This window comes from Acinonyx jubatus, chromosome C1 (assembly GCF_027475565.1).
Source record: "Acinonyx jubatus isolate Ajub_Pintada_27869175 chromosome C1, VMU_Ajub_asm_v1.0, whole genome shotgun sequence".
Classification (NCBI taxonomy): domain Eukaryota; kingdom Metazoa; phylum Chordata; class Mammalia; order Carnivora; family Felidae; genus Acinonyx; species Acinonyx jubatus.
Window position 1 is genome coordinate 63,736,244 of NC_069381.1, and position 18,758 is coordinate 63,755,001.

Here is an 18,758-nt window from a genome sequence, read left to right on the forward strand (position 1 = left end):
TAATATATAATAACATAATATACTATTATATATTATTATATTATTATGTTATATATAATATATTATTATATATTATATATAAATATAATATAATATATTAGAATATATATATGTGTGTGTGTGTGTGTGTGTATTAGTTTACTTTTTCCTGTGAGGGTATCTTTCTAAATTTCTGTGGCTGAGTCTTAAATATTCTATAGATACAGATATAGATGGTTCATTCCTGCATTCATGTATATCTATTTTAGACCAGGCATTGTCCAAAGCACTGCAAAAATAAAGATTTCTAGGACATGGTCCTTGCTTATGAGGAACCCAGAACTTCACAGTGAGAGAGACTAGGCTGCAAACAATTATCACTTACAAACGACATAGTGTTTATAGCAGTAACTGGACTCTAAATGCAATATAAAAAGCACAAGCAAAGGGCCATGGATTGCAAATTTACTTTTGATCTGCTTATTATGTGACAAAATAGCATAAAACATTCTAGAAAGGAATGGAACATAAGAATGAGATGATCTTGGATCTGAATCCCATACCTTGCAATCTTGTACTTTTTAATTTGTCTCTTTTTAAAAATACAATAGGGGTACCTGGGTGGCTCAGTTGGTTGAGTGTCTGACTCTTGATTTCAGCTCAGGTCATGATCCCAGGGTCATGGTATTGAGTCCCACATCGGGCTCCATGCTGAGCGTGGAATCTGCTCAAGAGTCTGTCTGTCTCTTTCTCTGCCTGCTTGTGTGCGCTCTCTCTCTCAAATAAAATAAAAAGCATAATACAAGTATGGAAAAGTGCATGTCCTGTTTGTACAGGTGAATGAGTTTTCACAAGATGAGCATACCTATATAACCTGCACCCAAATCAAGGAGCAGAACATGAGCAGTACCCCCTAACCTTCCTTGCTTTCTCTGTCACTTTACTCCTCCATAGCGAACCACAGTCCTGATTTCTAACACCTAGATTAGTTTTGTCTGGTTTTCCTTATATGAATGAAATCATATACTTGTGTCTGGTGCTTACTCAATATTATGTTTGAGAGACCTGTCCATATTTCTACATGTTGCTGTAAACTGTTGATTCTCATTGCTCATTGTACTCCATATTGTGACTATAACATAATTTATGTTCTACTGTTGGTGAAACTGAGTTGTTCCCAGTTTGGGGCTATTTAGAATAAAGCTTCTATGAAGATTCTAATATGTAACTTTTGGTGAACGCAAAAATACGTATGTTCTGCTCCAGTAGTTATTTTCAAATACTTTTCCAAAGTAGTCGTGCAAGTTTACATTTCCCCAGTAGTGTATGTGAGTTCCCATTTCCCCACAGCTTCATGAACATTGGTATTTAATGTCTTTTTTATTTTTATTTATTTACGTATTTATGTATTTATTTATTTATATTTTGAGAGAGAAATAGAGAGCAAGTGGGGGAAGGGCAGAGAGAGAGTGAGAGAGTGTCCTAAGCAGGCTCCACACTGTCAGCGCAGAGACCAGTGCAGGGCTTGAACTCACAGACCATGAGATCATGACCTGAGCGGAAGTCAAGAGTCCGATGCTTAACTGACTGAGCCACCCAGGCACCCCTTTACTGTCTTTTTCAAATTTAACCATTCTTGTGAATATACAGTGATAGCACATTATGCTTAATTTGAATATTCTTGATAACTAATGAAATTATTACTTTTCATATATTTAATGGCCATTTGAATTTGGATTTGGAGACAGCCTTGTTTATGAAATGTCTACTCAAGTCTTTTGCCCATTTTTCTATTAGATTTTCTTTTTCCTATTGATTAGTAAAAGTTCTTTATATGTTTGAGTCTGTTATTGGATATATGTATTGTAAATATATCTTCCTACTCAATACAATGCCTTTTGTTTTCTTAATGGTGTTTTTGAGGAACAGAAGGTCTTACTTTTAATGTAGTATGATTTATAATTCATTCTTTTAATAACATAAATTATTAACATAATTAACATAAGTTGCCTGTATCAAAACTCCTCAATGAACACTTATAAAGCCATTTTAATTTTTTTTAATGTTTATTTTTGAAAGACAGAGAGAAACAGAGTGTGAGCAAGGGAAGGGCAGAGAGAGAGAGGGAGTTACAAAATCCAAAGCAGCCTCCAGGCTCTGAGCTGTCAGCACAGAGCCCAACACAGCTCAAACCAATGAACCATGAGATCATGACCTTAACAGAAGTCAGACACTTAACCGACTGAGCCACCAGGAGCCCCACTTATAAAGCCATTTTAAAAGATAGCTATGGGGGCGCCTGGGTGGTTCAGTCGGTTGAGCATCTGACTCTTGATTTTGGCTCATGTCATGATCTCACAGTTCATGAAATCGAGCCCCATATCAGATTCTGAATCTTCAGTGCTGAGTCTGTTTGGGCTTCTCTCTCTCCCCGCCCCCCCCCCACCCCTTACCTGCATGCGCTATCTCTCTCTCTCTCAAAAATAAACACATAAACAGTAAAAAAATGATAGCTATATAGAGCCTAGAAATGTGTGTAATTACAGTTATGACAATGTTTCTGAAAAGCTATGTATCTGGAAAAAGTGGAAGAGAAAACAGCTTAAAAACATGTTTTTGAGGATGTGAAGAAATTTTGAAAGAAAGCCTATTTTTAAAACTTTCTAAGTGCTTTTTACCATACACATATTTCTATGAGTCATGTGCCTTTGCGTCCCCACCATAACAATCTTGCTCCTCATATCTACTTATATCATGTTGTTAAAACAAATTATTACATTTTTCTGGACTTAATTATCACAAGTCCATCTCTCCCTACTAAGCAGTGAACCCCTTGAGTCTTGTTCTTTGTATCCCCAGCTCCATTCACAGGTCTGGAACATAAAAGGTTATTTCATAATTGTTTGCTGAATGAATGCATTACTTGATGAATAGATACATAAATAGGGTTTTCCAAATCTTAACTGTTCTTAATATATATATATATATATATTTTATACTTGGAAATTTTCCTAATGCTTTCAGACATTTTGGAAGTGTTTTTATTTTTTTTAAATTTTTTTTAATGTTTATTTCTGAGACAGAGACAGAGCATGAGTGGGGAAGGGACAGAGAGAGTGGGAGACAGAGAATCAGAAGCAGGCTCCAGGCTCTGAGCTGTCAGCACATAGCCCGAAGTGGGGCTCAAATCCACGAACCGTGAGATCATGACCTGAGCCGAAGTCGGTCGCTCAACCTACTGAGCCACCCAGGCACCCCTTGGAAGTGTTTTTAATCTCTTACCTCTAACCCCCGCTAACTCGGGAGTTCCTAGCCATCTTTGAGATCCAGAATCCAAATGTCTGGCTCAGCTACCCAGCGAGTCTGGGGAAAAGAAATAGAGCATAGGGAAATCCTGCTTTGGCTGAAGAATTGTGACACACTATTATTTCAGCCTGCATTTAGCTCAGATGTCACATACCAGTGTGCATATTCCACTTTTACAAAGGTAAAAAAAAAAAAAGTCTCTGAAAGACACTTTAAAAAGAATACATGTAAACCAGAAGCATACTTACTAGGACAATATACACACATATGGTATGTCTAATATACTTAGGGTTTTTTTTTCAGGGTAAACAAAATATTTACAAATGGCCCAGGATATACAAGTGGCCCAGTTGTTTATTGTCCATCTGTACTAAGTTCCTTGACAGCAGGAATCACGTCTGTCTTACTCCCTGCTGTATCTCAAAACCGAGCACACTCTCCCACTGTGGGAGCAGAAGAGATTCTCTCTGGCAACACCAGACATACAGTAATCATCTTGATTTGTTACAGCCTGTAGGAATACCTTGCCACATAAACAAGGAGCAATGAGCCACGAACCCCACACATACTCATATTTAGAATTTCATACCAGGCAATGATGCACCAGCTTTCCCATGGCGAGCATGTATTTGTTTTCCCTTGTCCTTTCTCTTTCCCCTCTCCCAAACCACCAGCCTGGCTTTTAAGCACCATAGTTCTCTCACACAGCCTTTCTCAATGTGGCCACAACTTCCTTTGCAAGAATAATTATGAATATCTTGCTTTTCTCATACATCGGGAACACACTGAAAAGCACTGATTGTCAATGCATAAGGCTACCTGAAAACTTGCCTTATTTCCAGTTACAGGCATACTTCATTTTATTACACCTTGCTTTCTTGTGCTTTGCATATATTGTGATTTTTTTAACAAATTGAATGTTTGTGGCAACCCTATGTCGAGCAAGTCTATTGGCACCATTTTCCAATAGCATTTGCTCACTTCATGTCTCTGTGTCACATTTTGGTAATTCTTGCAATATCTCAAACTTTGTTATTATTCTTATATTTGTTATGGTGATCTGTGATCATTGATTACAACTCACTGAACGCTCAGATGGTGGTTAGTATTTTTAACAATAAAGTATTTTTGATTAAGGTATGCAGATTATTTTTTAGACAACATTGTTACAATTTTAATATTCATAAACATAACTTTTATACCCACTAGGAAACCAAGAAATTCGTTTGACTTGTTTTTTTGCAATACTCACCTTATTGCATTGGTCTAGAACCAAACCTGCACTATCTCTGAGGTATGCTTATACTGTTTTCCAGACTCTCTAGACTATTTATTTAGTGTAACGCAGTCTTCTTTATCCACTCTCTTCGTATAAGCAAGTTGGCATCCTTGCCTGGCTACACTAAAGTGCATTCAGAATTATATACCTATTTAGGTTACATTCTTCCCTAGGAGAGAGGGTGTAAGCTGTGCTCTGCCAGATTCTTGTCTGTAAAAGGTGACCTTGAAAGGTCCTGCAGAAAGTGGCCTCTTAAATCCTAGGTGCTTCATCTCAGCTGTGCCTGCTCACAAAGTAGGCTTCGTGCCATGGACTCTGGCACTTTTCAAGCATTGTTGCATAGGGAAGAGACAATGTTTAACTACGGCCATCACCTGCTCTCAGATAAGGTAAGGGATGTCAGAAGCTGGGATTGTAAATGTTGTGGTATATTCTGAGGGCAGAAATCAATTTCTGTGGAACTGGAACACCTGCCTCATTTAAGGCTACCATACGACATGGTTTCACAAGTGTTCAGGAAACTTCATTTACTTTACAAGACTCGGTTAATTCTTGAGTTCCCTCCCTTGGGTAAAACAGGATTGCAGCTATAGTTAAGGCTTCAGTGGCAGTTCCTTGTGTGACAAGAAATGGAATCAAGAAAAGATCTTCAAAGATGCACATGAAATGGACATTCAGACACCGGTTTTGGGAAACAGTCGCAGTGTTCCTCCTCTCCCTGGCAGGTATCAGTGGCCATCAGAGCCACCTTTTATCTCACACACCCTCCCATAGTGTCAGGCCCTGCACACAGAAGTCATATTCTCAGGGTGGCATAAACCATCTTTCAAACAAGCAGTGAAAAGACATCTTAATGGGGGAAATGAGTCATCCTGGGAGCTAGGAGGAGGATGGGTATACCTTGATAATGGCGTGTTTAATAGCAAGGTTCTCTACTCTGCCTCAGTGCACCAGACAGCCCCTGGGTGCTCTGATGGCCCACCGTCCACTGACTACACACCCTTCAGATTCAATTAATGATGGTGCCCAGGCCACCCACCAAGCACATTTCCAATTTAAGCGGTCTCCAGCTCTCCCCGCCCCACCACCCACTTCTCTCCTCCACCTTCCCTTTCTTCTCTGTGGAGGTTAACTAGTTGACTACTTATTAATCCTTCTGTTAATGAAGATTCCAGCCTCACTCCATGCCCTTACACTGAAATCTGTAAGGATCTGTGAGCTTGACGGGGAAAAATTAGAAAGCAGCTAGCAAAACTTTCCTGAAGGATAGAAACACCCCAAGTCTAAAAATTATCTTAAGAGGATGGATTCCACACCATGGAATCCCCTTTTCTCCTTACCTCCAGCTCCCTGTGATGAAAGATTGGTAACCTTAGGAATACATGACAAATTCTGTAACAATTACGTTTCTTCCGAGAACTCCAGGGGATGCAGGAGTAACTCTGTGGTGGCGGGCGGGGGTGGGGGACAGGTTCCTAGAACCCCTAGACTCTTCCTTTGGCCACCTGGTCCCAGGTTGCTGCGTCCCCTGGCCGCGCGCTTAGGGCAGCGCCGCGCCCCGGCGGTGGTGTGACTGGGAGGGGTGTGACTGAGAGCCCCCAGCGCGCGCCCGTCCCCACCCCCGCACCCCGTGCCCGCCCGCGCAGCGTGACTGGCCGCAGCCGCAGACCCGGCTCCGGGAGGCGCAGAGCGCGGCGCGCTGAGCCGGAGAGGCAAGCGGGCAGCTGCCTTGCGTCCGCCGCGCTGTCCGCCCTCCTCCGCTCCCTCCGCCCTCCTCTGGTGGCCGCGCTGCCTGGGAGCCGGGAAAGCCGCTGCTCCAAGCCCGCAGCTCCGGCGCGGGGACCAGCAGCGAGGCGGGGGCGGCGAGAGCGCGGAGACCACAGGCCCTGGGGACAGGCGGAGGGGGGCTCTGGCCTGGGCAGGAAGAGCTGAGCGTGGGAGTGTTTGCGGGTGAGATCCAGGGCTGCACCGGTGTTCTGCGCGGAGCCCGTCAACCCCAGCCCAGGTCGCCGCAGCCCGGGAACCTCCCCACCCGCGCCCCAAGGCACGCGCGGCACAGCCATGAACACCAACGATGCCAAGGAGTATCTGGCCCGCAGGGAAATCCCTCAGCTTTTCGAGGTAGGGGGCTAAGGCTGGCAGGCGGCCGGGAGGATCGGGGAAAGGCATCTCTGGGGCTCCAGGGTTGGGGGGAGGAAGCCGCGCCCCGTCCCACCTTGCTGGCTCGGGGCACAGAAGTGAAGGGGGGTGCAGAAGCTCGCTCTCCCGCTTGCCCGGGGTCGTCGCCGTTCCAGCGGGTTGCCGGGATCCTTGTCCGCTGGCTGGGCTCAGAAGCCCGCATCTCACTGATCAAGTTTCAGTCTTCCAGAGGAGCTCTGGAAGCAGGTTGCCCTCGGCGTACCCCTCGGATGTGGAGGGTGGGCTGCTGGCAGCCGTCGGCCCCACTCTCTGGGGGTTAGGCCAGGCCAAGGCGGGTGCGCTGGCGCTCGGGAGCGAGCAAGGACTTCAAACGTAGGGGTCGAGAGCCCTAGCCCCTCCGCACGCCGCGGGGTCAGGACCCCGCGGTGAAGGGGAAGTGTGGACGGAAGCAGCTCGGAGGAAAGGGATGAAGATGCAAAATGCAAATCCAAACCCGTCGAGTGCAGCACTACCTCCCGGGTGGCAGGCGCCCAGCGCTGCTATGCGCTTTCGGTGAATGAACTCCTGAGCACGTTTTCCGTTGCCTTGGAAGAGATCATTCTCTTTGCTCGCCTCTCCGGCTGTAGCTTTCGCCTGCCTTCTCCAGAGCCCACCTAGAGAAACCAAGTCGGAGAGGGAGCGGCAAGGCGGGCGTGACTCCTGTTGCTCTGTCTTCGGACCGCATCACAACATCATCTCCACCAAGGACCCCGGAGGATAAGGACCACTTTGGGAATGTGGGAGAGGAGGCTTGAGGGATGAACTTAAGGAACCTTGGTTAGTTCTAAACCTCAGCGTACATTGCGGAGTCTTTTGCTTCCTTTTCTAATCTCCATATTTGCATTTTGAAATCTTCCTGAATTCTGTGTGCTTTTTCTTTGGTTAAAAAAAAAAAAAAATGGAAGGGAGCCAAGCTTCATAGATGGAGCCCCGAAAGGAGAAATTCCATACTACCAACCTGGCCCCCCATTTCTGAAAGATAATAGACTGTAGACTGATCCAATAAACCAAAGGTCATGAGTTCTTTCTCCTGTTGGGGGTGGGGGTGGGGGGATCTGTTCTGCTAAAAGGAGTTTTAAAACACCATTTGGAAAAAGAATTTTATGCCCGTTTTTCCCAAATTTTCATTAAAATGGGCCACCATAATTGCAGATCTTCATTTTATCTCACCTTTGTAAGCCACCAGTTTCAGGTTGGGCTGAGGCCAAGGTTTCCAGGTAAACCACACACTGAGCACAAGCCTCGTGTGTGATAACCCAAACCTAGCAAGTGTGTTACTCAGGCTTGAAAAGAATCAGAAGGTGTTGCATAAGGACAGGTCCTAGGAGGTAGGTAGGATTCTTAAAGAGTTTTTTCTTCTCTTTTCTTTTCTTTTCTTTTCTTTTCTTTTCTTTTCTTTTCTTTCCTTTCCTTTCCTTTCCTTTCCTTTCCTTTCCTTTTCTTTTTTCTTTTCTTTTCTTTTCTTTCTTTTCTTTTTTAATTTTCAAAGAGTAAACACAGAGATGAAGAGCTGAAGGTTTTTGTTATAAATACTACTACTGAGATCAATTTCATTTCTGTGCTTCTAAAAGAATAATTAGAAACATCTGCAGGACTGTCTCCTTATGGCAAAGTGCTGCTTAATAGTATGTCTATTTTCTTTATAAATATGGGTACTGTTTTTCTCTTTGGTAACCACAGAGATTTTTGATAGTTTGTTCATGAAAATCTACACTGTGTAATGCAAACACAATGGCAGGGGTTTTTGTTCAGGTATTATGCTTTTTGTTTTGTTTTTCTGCATGTGGATGGGATATTTTAAAATAGTGCCCACCCAGAGAAGGAAGTCCATTCTTTTAGGTGAAATGCAGTAACACAGTGTACTTAAGTGCAATCTTGGACAATTGGAAGACGGAAGATTACTGTGGTGACCTGCAGAGGCTCCAGAGGCTCCGTCCTTCCAGTAAGAATCTATGCTTTACCAGCACAAGATGGAAGTAAAACCTGGCAGCTCTCCATGTGATAAGTGTAGACAGCAAAACCAAATGCTTTGGTTCCAAACTGGATTTTCTCCATCAAATCACAATATTGGTATGCAAAGTTTCTAAGTATACAGAGTTTATCAATTAGGTATCTATCAAACCGAAAATACTGCTTCAGCTGTAGATTTTAGATTAAGTAATTGCTATTGAATCGATATACTGTGAAACAACTACATGTATCTGAGTCAGATTTGCTTAGGGAGGCTGGAAATATATATTTTCCAGTAAAAAAAAAAATATCATTGAGTATGTTCACTCTTTTTAGGCTGTAATAGGGATTTTAAAAAGAGAGACCTTGAGTGATTCCTATTGTAGTTGGATTATGTATGGGGTACAGATAATCTAGCATTTTCTTTTTATCCCATATTATATTTTTGCAAGATATATAGAGAGGAATATGTGAGTTTTGGAATCAAAAGCATTCATTTGGGAGACACCTGGGTGGCTCAGTGGGCTAAGCATCTGACTCTTGATGTCAGCTCAGGTCATGATCTCACGGTTCGTGAGATCCAGCCCCACGTTGGGCTCTGTGCACACAGTATGGAGCCTGCTTGGGATTCTCTCTCTCTCTCTCTCTCTCTTTTTCTCTCTCTCTCTCCCTCTCTCTGCCTCTCCCTGACTCTCTCTCTCAAAAAAAAAAAATAAATAAAGAAACTTAAAAAAATATTGAGTTGGAATCCTGGGCCTACAGGTCTCTAGCTGAATAACCTTGATCAACTCACTAATATCTCTATGTCATGGTTTCCTAATCTATAAAATGGGGATAATAATACCACACAAGGTTGAGAGTGCATTGGGGAAACTAAGGCATACAAAGACAGAGTAAGCACTGCCACAGTTAACTATATTAACAGAGCAATGTCAGGAGTGAAACACAATGTGTGTGTCTGTGTGTCTGTGTGTATATAACACAGATCATGACACAAAAACTGAATGTGAATGCCCAGATTAGATTTTCCTCTCCTTCTGCTGTGGAGCTCCTCAGAACATTCTAACTCACACTATTTGGGATTTGAGAGAACAAATATACCTGGGAAGAACTGCCTACCACTTGGAGCAAATTGCACAAGAATAACCTGAAAATAAAATACTGTATTTAGCAAAGATGTCAGCCTTTCAAAGGATGTGTGTGTTGTGCATTAATAATGTATATTGGTGATAATAATCCTCTATGTTTTTTTCCATGAAATACTGTAAAGGAAAATATTTTACACATCAGTGCAGTTCCCAGGAGTCAGCATTTCCAAATTTGTAGCATTTTTAGAAATGAGTACATGTGACATATTGGACACCAGGTTTTTCCTCTGTAATGTCAATGGATATGGTGGTGACTTATTATAGATCAAATAATAAAGCTTGAGGCTATGGTTTGAATACATTTTTTTTTCCTAGTTACAAAACAGTCCAATATGTACCTACCATGTGCCAGAGACAGTGTCAGGGGCTAGAGATTGAAAAATAAAAGAGACCTACACTGTGTTGTTGAAGAGTTTACAGTTTGGAATATGAGACCAACACATCAACTGATGGTTTTAGTATAAATGACAGGCAAGATGTTTTTTTCTGGGTAATATGGAATGCAAAGGAAGAGGTCCACAACCCAAACTGGGAGCTTAGGGGAGACTTCCTGGTAACAATAATATTAACTAAAATCACCAATATTTGTTGGGTATTCATAATGTGCCAGGCCCTTAATATGTACTTTACAAATATTAATTTTTTTAATCCTTAAAAAACTCTCTGAAGTAGGTATTAGTACTCCTATTTTACAAATGAAGAAACTGAGGCTTGGAGCCTTTAAGAATGGGTAGGAATGGAGCACCAGGGTGGCTTAGTTGGGTAAGCATCCAACTCTTGATCTCAGCTCGGGTCTTTGATCTCAGCTCAGGTCCTGATCTCAGGGTTTTAAGTTCAAGCCCTGTGTTGAGCTCCATGCTGGGCATGAATCCTACTTTAAAAAAAAGTTGGGTAGAAATAAGATGAATAATGACTGGAGCATTTTTACACACTGCACTTTATCTGACTTTGATAGGGTGCCTCCATTTTAAACTGTGTAGTTGCCTGAATTGTTTAAAAGGCAGAAAATGCTGAGCTAAAAGTTAATTGGTCAAGAATTTAGGGGTTATCTTAATTACTCAATCAAATCGCATTCATTAAAAGAAAATGCAAAGAACAAAAACAACCCAGAATTTAACAATGAGACATACACTATTTTAACAAAGGTAGTTTGAAAGCATATTTTACGTGGGCATATTTTATTGTTGTATTTCAGAGCCTTTTGAATGGACTGATGTGTTCTAAGCCTGAAGACCCAGTAGAGTACTTGGAAAGTTGTTTAAAGAAAGTCAAGGAATTAGGCGGCTGCGACAAGGTGAAGTGGGATACATTTGTCAGCCAGGAAAAGAAGACCTTACCTCCGCTCAATGGAGGACAATCACGGAGATCCTTTCTAAGAAATGGTAATGTATATGTAGAATAATAGTTTACAGTTACGGCAGTTCTGTTTAAAACATACCATATAGACTGTAGGCACTTATTTAATTTATTAGGTTTCTAAAAACCTGGAAAGATACTTGGCCCTGGAACATGATTACTCTCTCTCTGCTCCTAATTCTAATCGCCTCTGTGATAAGATGAACAAAATCACATACCACTGTCCAGCACTTCCCTAAAGGCTTAATGAAATTGTATACTTCTGCCTTCAATATTTTGCAAAATGAATTACATTAGCGAACTGAATTTTTCTTAACATTGCAAATAAGATTTTCCCAAATAAATGGATAGACAAAACTGTTATTCTGAAACAATTCAACATTTTTTTATTAGCTGGGAAGAGCTTGGAATAATGTGTTTCCTAACTCAGAGTTCATATTAATGCATCCACATAAATGCATGTTAAGTTTATACTAGTTAATCCAACAAGTATTTTTTATGCAGCTATTGAATTCAATACATTAGACTAGGCATTTAGCTGCTATAAAAGAAGTAGAAGACATGAACTTGTCTAGCAATTTTAGGAATAGTTTGGAACTAAGAATTAGAGTTCACTAGAGGAGGTTCATAGTATATTCTGATAGCTTTCTGAAATACATGCTTATCAAAATTAGTGGTTCAACATCAGCCAACCAGCCTTTAGACTCTGGATGAAATTGAGAAGTATAATAGTATGTGTAAAGTGGAATTTAGTTTCCAATCAAGGGAAACTAAATTTATTCTTTCCCAGTGGCCAAGATCATTACATTTTCAAAATTTGCACCATTTTCAAAAATTGTGCCATGAAAAGTTTTAGCCAGACAGACAGAATTTGAAGTATTTGTAATACAAGTATTATAGTGTTTGTAGTAAATACAAAAGGGAGATAAGCCTTAGTTTGTTTTATTTACATGGGTCACTTAGATTTTATTTGCATGTAGTGTGGGGAAAAGACATAGTGTGTTAATTTTTAAGAAACACACTCAGAGAGGTGCCTGGGTGCCTCAGTCAGTTAAATGTCTGACTCGGTCATGATCTCATAGTTTGTGGGTTTGAGCCCTACGTCGGGCTCTGTGCTGACAGCTCAGAGCCTGGAGCCTGCTTAAGATTCTGTCTCCCCCGCTCTCTCTGCCCCTCCCCCACTCATGCTCTGTCTCCATCTCTCTCTCAAAAAATGAATAAACGTTTTTAAAAAATTTTTTAAAAAAGAAAGAAACATACAGAAAGGGTAAGCAGAAACAACATTTTTTCAGAGACATCTTCATGCAGGAATCATCACTTGGTCATGTAGGCCTGAGTGTTAAGTGCCAGTTACCACTGGGGCACACCACTTAGTAAATTTCTGCTTCAGTGAACAAAATGATGTTTTCATGGGCTTGAAGTGTTCATGTACTTTCCCAAGACAGCTAACTTACTTCCTAGGGTGTTGTCGTACTGGTGGAACCTGGCTCAATCTTAAATACATGCCCCATGCCCTTGTTAAATCAAGTGAGATAAGTTTAGGGAGCCACTTTAAGGTTTAGCCTTAAAGCACTAACAAACCTCAGGTATTACTGGATTTAGTCTAAAATATTCTTGCCTTTTAAAATTTAAATCTAACAGCATATAACATTCCCTTAATAAAAAAGTGGCTCTCAGCCTGGGTGTACAAAGTGACTGTTTTGCAACAAAATGAAGCCTGAATGCTTCTATTTTATACTTACTTGACTTGATGATACATAGAAGCCAGGCAGACCAAGTGTGTAATAGGGAACAGTGGGGACTGTGGTCAAATTAGAACAGTCATTGTCTAAAGGCAGTCATGTACAAATTTTGGGAAAATGTTTAGCTGAACAAAACCCATCTATGAGGCTATATTGGGCACACAAATGACAAGTTGGAGCTCCTGACTTAGCAGGATAAGCTTAAACAGGAATGGAAAATGTGGATTTAACTTTAATTAGAATTAAAATTGTTTGTTAATTTTAGAATCTCCGTACTTAATAATACTTTACCAGAATTCCTACTCAGAGATCTTTTAATTAATCATCAAATAGAACCTTTCAATGTATTATGATGACAAGAATGTCTTATTACCTTCCTATATCTAGGACACATGCTAAAAGACAGAAAATGGTTTCTAAATAGACTTTTCTGTAATAAAATTTATTTTATTAAATGGTTTACACACTTGTGCTATGTAAGTTTTAGCTATAATTTACGGGATATATTATTAAGTTAAAGAAAACTGGTAAGTTCCCAGTAACTTAAAGCATGATTATTTGTAGAAATAAAAGGTGATTCATGTATACTTTGCTGAAATATTGACATAGCTGTGCTAATATATAATTACCATGAAAAATTATTCTATGAAATAAAACATTTTAACCATTTAGGCAAATTACTTTCATACATAAAAATATGATAAAAAGCAAGGATAAATTGTTAACTGATACTTCTTTAAAGGATTTTACTATACATGTGAGATAAGCATCTTTTTTTTTCCTGCCAAACAATTGAACAAATAATTTGTTATAAATAAGAGTTCTAGTCCCAAAGTGCCAAATGTCCATAGAGCTTCTGTTCTGGAATATCTCATTGTCATCTTATACTCAAGATGTTTAAAAACAAGTGTAGCATATTTGCTTCAGTACCTGCACTCCCTTCTCCTTTTCTTATTTCCATGAAGTCAGTCAATGAGTCAGTTGAGCATTAAAATGACCATTTATTGAGCACTACTGTTGTCATTCTTTTAGGACTGAAGATGCAGCCACCAAGAAAGAACAAACATGGTACCTGCCTTCATGCAGTGACCTAGAGGGTATAATGCTAAGTGAAATAAACCAGACAGAGAAAGACAAACACTGTATGATTTGTGGAATTTAAAACATAACAAACTAACAAAGAAAAAAAGACAAACAAAAAACCAAACTCCTAAGCACAGACAAAAATTGATGATCGCTAGAGAGGAGGTGATGGGGGGGGGGGGATGGATAAAATAGATAAAGGGATTAAGAGTCTACTGGTCTTGCTGAGCACTGAGAAATGTATAGAATTATTGCATCATTACATTGTAAACCTAAAACTAATATAACACTATGTTAAGCATACTTCAATTGAAAAACAAAAAATAAAATTTTAAAAGAAATTAAAAAGAAATGCTTTGTAAATACTGTAGGAGTATAGATAGACACCCTGTACAAGTCTGATGCATATGCATTATATATATGATATATATACATAAAAATTTGGTATAGAATATAATGCTGAGGTTATTTTGTTAAGAATTTGTATAAAATTATATTAATCAGGAATAATTTTTAAAATAAAAATGATGAAGTTGGTGATTATTTTGACTATGGAATAAAAAATATTAATGGTGAAAACATATGTAAACAGAAGTACAATGGGTGCTATAGAAAATACCATATGCTATAAAATCAACCATATTAACAGGGGAATAGATCCAACCTAGGCTAGGGTTCAGGGTAGGCTTCCTGGAAGAACTGATATGCTAATGCTTGGAGACAGAAAGCTGAGTAGGTGTTAGCTAGAGAAGGATGGAGGAGTTTGAGTATATACCAGGGAACAGAGAACAGGAGTTCCTAACATAGAGGAAGAGGCTATGATACAGAAGCCCACTATTTCTGGATCAGAAAAGAGAGAGCAGAAAGATGGCATATTAAATGCAATGTGTTCTTTTTTTTCATTTAGACTTGAACCCTGGCAATTGTTTTTTGGACTGTCACCTCCTTTCATGTCACAGATCCCAACCCTAATCATATTCTTCATACCCAACCACTCATGTCATTTCTCATGCTGCTCCTCCAACTGAAGCCTTCATTTCTCACCTGTTACTCCTGACCCCTGCTGACTCCTGGCTGCTATTCTTTCTTCTCTTTATCTCCCCACTTAAATTTATTCTAACCACCACCAGATTAATCTTCCTAAAAAATGTATTTCATATCTTATTATGTCACTTCTCTACCCACCCATCCCCCAAATCTCCACTGGCTTTCTACTACATTGAAGCTAAACACTTTACCCTGGTGGTCAAGGCCCTCCACCCTGTGGCCACACTCTGCCTACCCATCTTCTGGCTTTCCTTTATGGGAAACCAACTATTTCAGCAAGGCTATTGTCTTTGTTACTAATTCAACAAATATTTATTGGACACTGACTATGTGCCAAGATAGTTCTAGATCCCAGGGATATGGTTCCAGATAAGTAAGGTCCCTCCTTCCTGGAACTGAACATTCTAATGGGAAAAGACAAACAATGAATTAATAGACACCTTTCAGATGATGAAGTAGTAGATGCTGTGTAGAACATTACTAGAGTGATGTCCTTGAAGTTAACTATTCGAGATTAAAAAGTCAGTAAAGTCATATGATAGAAGGTGTCATTTGAGCTGAGGTGTGAAGGTAAGCAGCAGGCAGCCATAGGATGGCATCAGGAAGAGTATTTCAGGCAGTGGATTGTGGGCACAAGCTTGTAAGCAGGCAGACCAGTAAAGAGTCTTTAACAGTAGTCCAGGTAAATGATGGTGGTTGGGGAAAAGTTGTAATAGTGGAGATGGAGAAAAGTATATGCATTTGGGATACATTTTAGAGATAAAGTCTATGGCAGTAGATATGAGTGGTGAGGGAAGAAACTAATTGAGGATAATGCTGAGAGTTTTGCCCTGTGTTGGGTGTAGCAATTCAATTTCAAGGCAGAACAGGATACCATTGTCAGTACCTTTCCTATCATACACGCTTTCTAGAATTTTCTAAAGAATAATCACTATCATTTCAGATTACTCTTTTCACAGAACTGAAGTGAGTCCAATGGGTTAGCAGTCAATGAGCTCATTTATTGTATCAACAGAGAATGAACAGTTCTACCTGATCAACACCCCAGAAAGAGATGTGAGCATTATGCCATGCTAAAATCCAGTAGTCCCCACAGCCAAATCCCTCATGGAAGACCAAGTGACTTCCTGTCTCTTTTGTGCAGGTGCCTTTTGGGTAATTAGGGCTTCTCTGTGCCTCCCAGAGTACTGACACTTAGGGTGAGGAAGGAAGGAGCCATGACCACGTGAACCACAGTTGAGCCTTGAACAACACGTTAGCTGTTAGCTAATAACGAGTTAGCGGCTGTGAACTTGTGAGAGTTGTGAGATTCTATACTACAAACTGTAGGGAGCACCATTTGCAGAGATCAGGATGTATACAAACTATCAAGTAAGATTAGGCAGTGCTTAAGAAGGTTCCTCCAGAACAGGGGTTGGCAAACTATGACCCATGCCCTGAGTCAGGCTCCTTACCTGGTTTTATAAATAAAGTTTAATTGAAACACAAGCTCATCCATTTGTTTATATATTGTCTTTGATCACTTTTCTGCTACCATAGCCAACTTGAGTATGAGACTGTTCAAATCTCAACATATTGAATGTCTGGCCCTTTAAGAAAAGTTTGCAGACCACCTGTAGGATAGGGTCTTCTTCAGTTGAAAAAATCAAACTCATTTAGTTTAAAATTTTTCTTCTGCTAATTGGCTAGTACAAAATCTGTTTTATTATGCTTTTTTTCCCGTTTCAAAGTTATCTTACTCTTTTGCAGTGATGCCTGAAAATTCAAACTTTCCATATCGGCGGTATGATCGTCTCCCTCCAATCCATCAATTCTCCATAGAAAGTGATACAGACCTCTCTGAGACTGCAGAGTTAATTGAGGAGTATGATGTTTTTGATCCTACTAGACCTCGACCAAAAATCATACTTGTCATAGGTATGAGGACAGAAAGTAAAATTCTTATACTATTGCTATCTTTGCTTATATGTTTACATTTCAAGAAATTACGTTTATTATGTTTATTTGCAAATACTGAGTTGGATAATGACAAACAATAGAAACAAAAGCTCAAGAGACAGTAGATGGAAATATTTTAGTGTAATTTTTCATAAAACAGAATTGTTATAATTATATAATCTAATGCCTATTCCACTTTTATAGACTCTCATTACAATGTCCTAGAAATTGTCTACAATGAATTGAAAGTATTAATCTCTTCAATATTTATTGTCCTATGGTTTCATCTGTTTAATTTTTAACATATATAACTGAATCCAGTAGAAGTTTTCTAAACACGATGTGGCTTTTTTATCTTTTTACTCAACATATTGAATTTTTATTCACTATTAACCTTAAAGGGAAATAATAATAATATGTTGGTAAAGACACATATAAATGAATCATCATTGTAGCAAACTGGCACCTAAAATAAAGTCTGAATTTTGATGTTTCAGACCAGCAAATCTAGTAGCATAGTGTTTTACAGAGCACCTACCATTTGAGTATTTATCAAAATAATAATAACAGTTAATTTTTAAAATTATTTCTATGAATAAGTATGAAAATATCAGTCTGCTACCATTGCACAAAAAACAGATATGCAAAATGTTTAATTTTCATAAATTGCATTTTTGACTGTTCTTGCAAATCCCAACTTCCTCAAAATCTGTAAAAATCATGAAAAGACCTGTGAACACGTAAATATGTGATCATTGTCTCACTTTCCAATTTGACTCAGCTTTCACAGAGATGACCAAAAGCAAAAATCTAGTGTGAAATGTTCAAAGCTATTCTAGTCAGTAATTGTTAATAGAGGGCAAATGAATACAGCCCCATGTAAAGAAGTACTGTTTCCAGAAGATATAATGATGATGACAATTAGGAAGAAAGCATGCAAATAAATACACCAAGCTATAACAAGAATCTAGGTTCACCAGACTAGAAGGAGTGACATTGGTACATCTCTAAATGTAATGAAAATGAAACTGCAAATATATTTAGCCCTTAACTGTTTAAAATAATGTTGTAGAAAGACAGTATAATTTTTTTTAATGTTTATTCATTTTTTGAGAGAGACAGAGCGTTAGTGGGGGAGGGGCAGAGAGAGGAGACACAGAATCCAATGCAAGCTCCAGGCTCTGAACTGACAGCACAGAGCTCGACATGGGGCTCGAACTCATGGACCATGAGATCATGACCCAAGCCGAAGTTGGATACTTCACCAGCTGAGCCACCCAGGCACCCCTGTAGAAAGACGGTATAGAAACTGGGTTTTTTAAAGTCATTATTCTTATAGCGTATGGTAGCCACCGTTTGCCATAAATCTCTTTCTATTCTTGAAAATGGAATTTTGTGCATTGTGTGCTTAAAAGTTTGATGTCCAGGGTGCCTGGGTGGTTCAATTGGTTGAGCGTCCAACTTTGGCTCAGGTCATGATCTCATGGTTCATGTGTTTGAGCCCCGCGTCAGACTCTGTGCTGACAGCTCAGAGCCCGGGGCCTGCTCTGATTCTGTGTCTCCCTCTCTCTTTCTGCCCCTCACCTGCTTTTGCACTCTCTCTCTTTGTCTCTTAAAAATAAATAAACACATTAAAAAAAAAAAAAAAAAAAGCTTGAGGTCTTTACCCAGAAGATGAAGAAATGCTTTATGCTACAGGTGAAGAATAATTGGAAATTATTTCACAATTTGATAATGAAATATTCTTTCAAT

At 39.7% G+C, this 18,758-nt stretch overlaps 1 protein-coding gene across 3 annotated transcripts in view; it reads left to right on the forward strand.

Annotated features, from left to right (window-relative positions):
• The first annotated feature begins 6,188 nt into the window (after positions 1-6,188).
• The window catches only part of AK5 (adenylate kinase 5), a 257,507-nt gene continuing 244,937 nt past the window's right edge, over positions 6,189-18,758 (forward strand). The window contains exons 1-3 of one of the 3 annotated variants that reach the window (XM_027058833.2): positions 6,189-6,685; positions 11,036-11,222; positions 16,818-16,985. In XM_027058833.2, the coding sequence (XP_026914634.1) occupies positions 6,626-6,685; positions 11,036-11,222; positions 16,818-16,985 (415 nt within the window). In that variant the 5' untranslated portion in view covers positions 6,189-6,625. The remainder of the gene's footprint in view (positions 6,686-11,035; positions 11,223-16,817; positions 16,986-18,758) is intronic. The other 2 variants (XM_027058834.2, XM_027058832.2) reach the window with 2 other exon arrangements.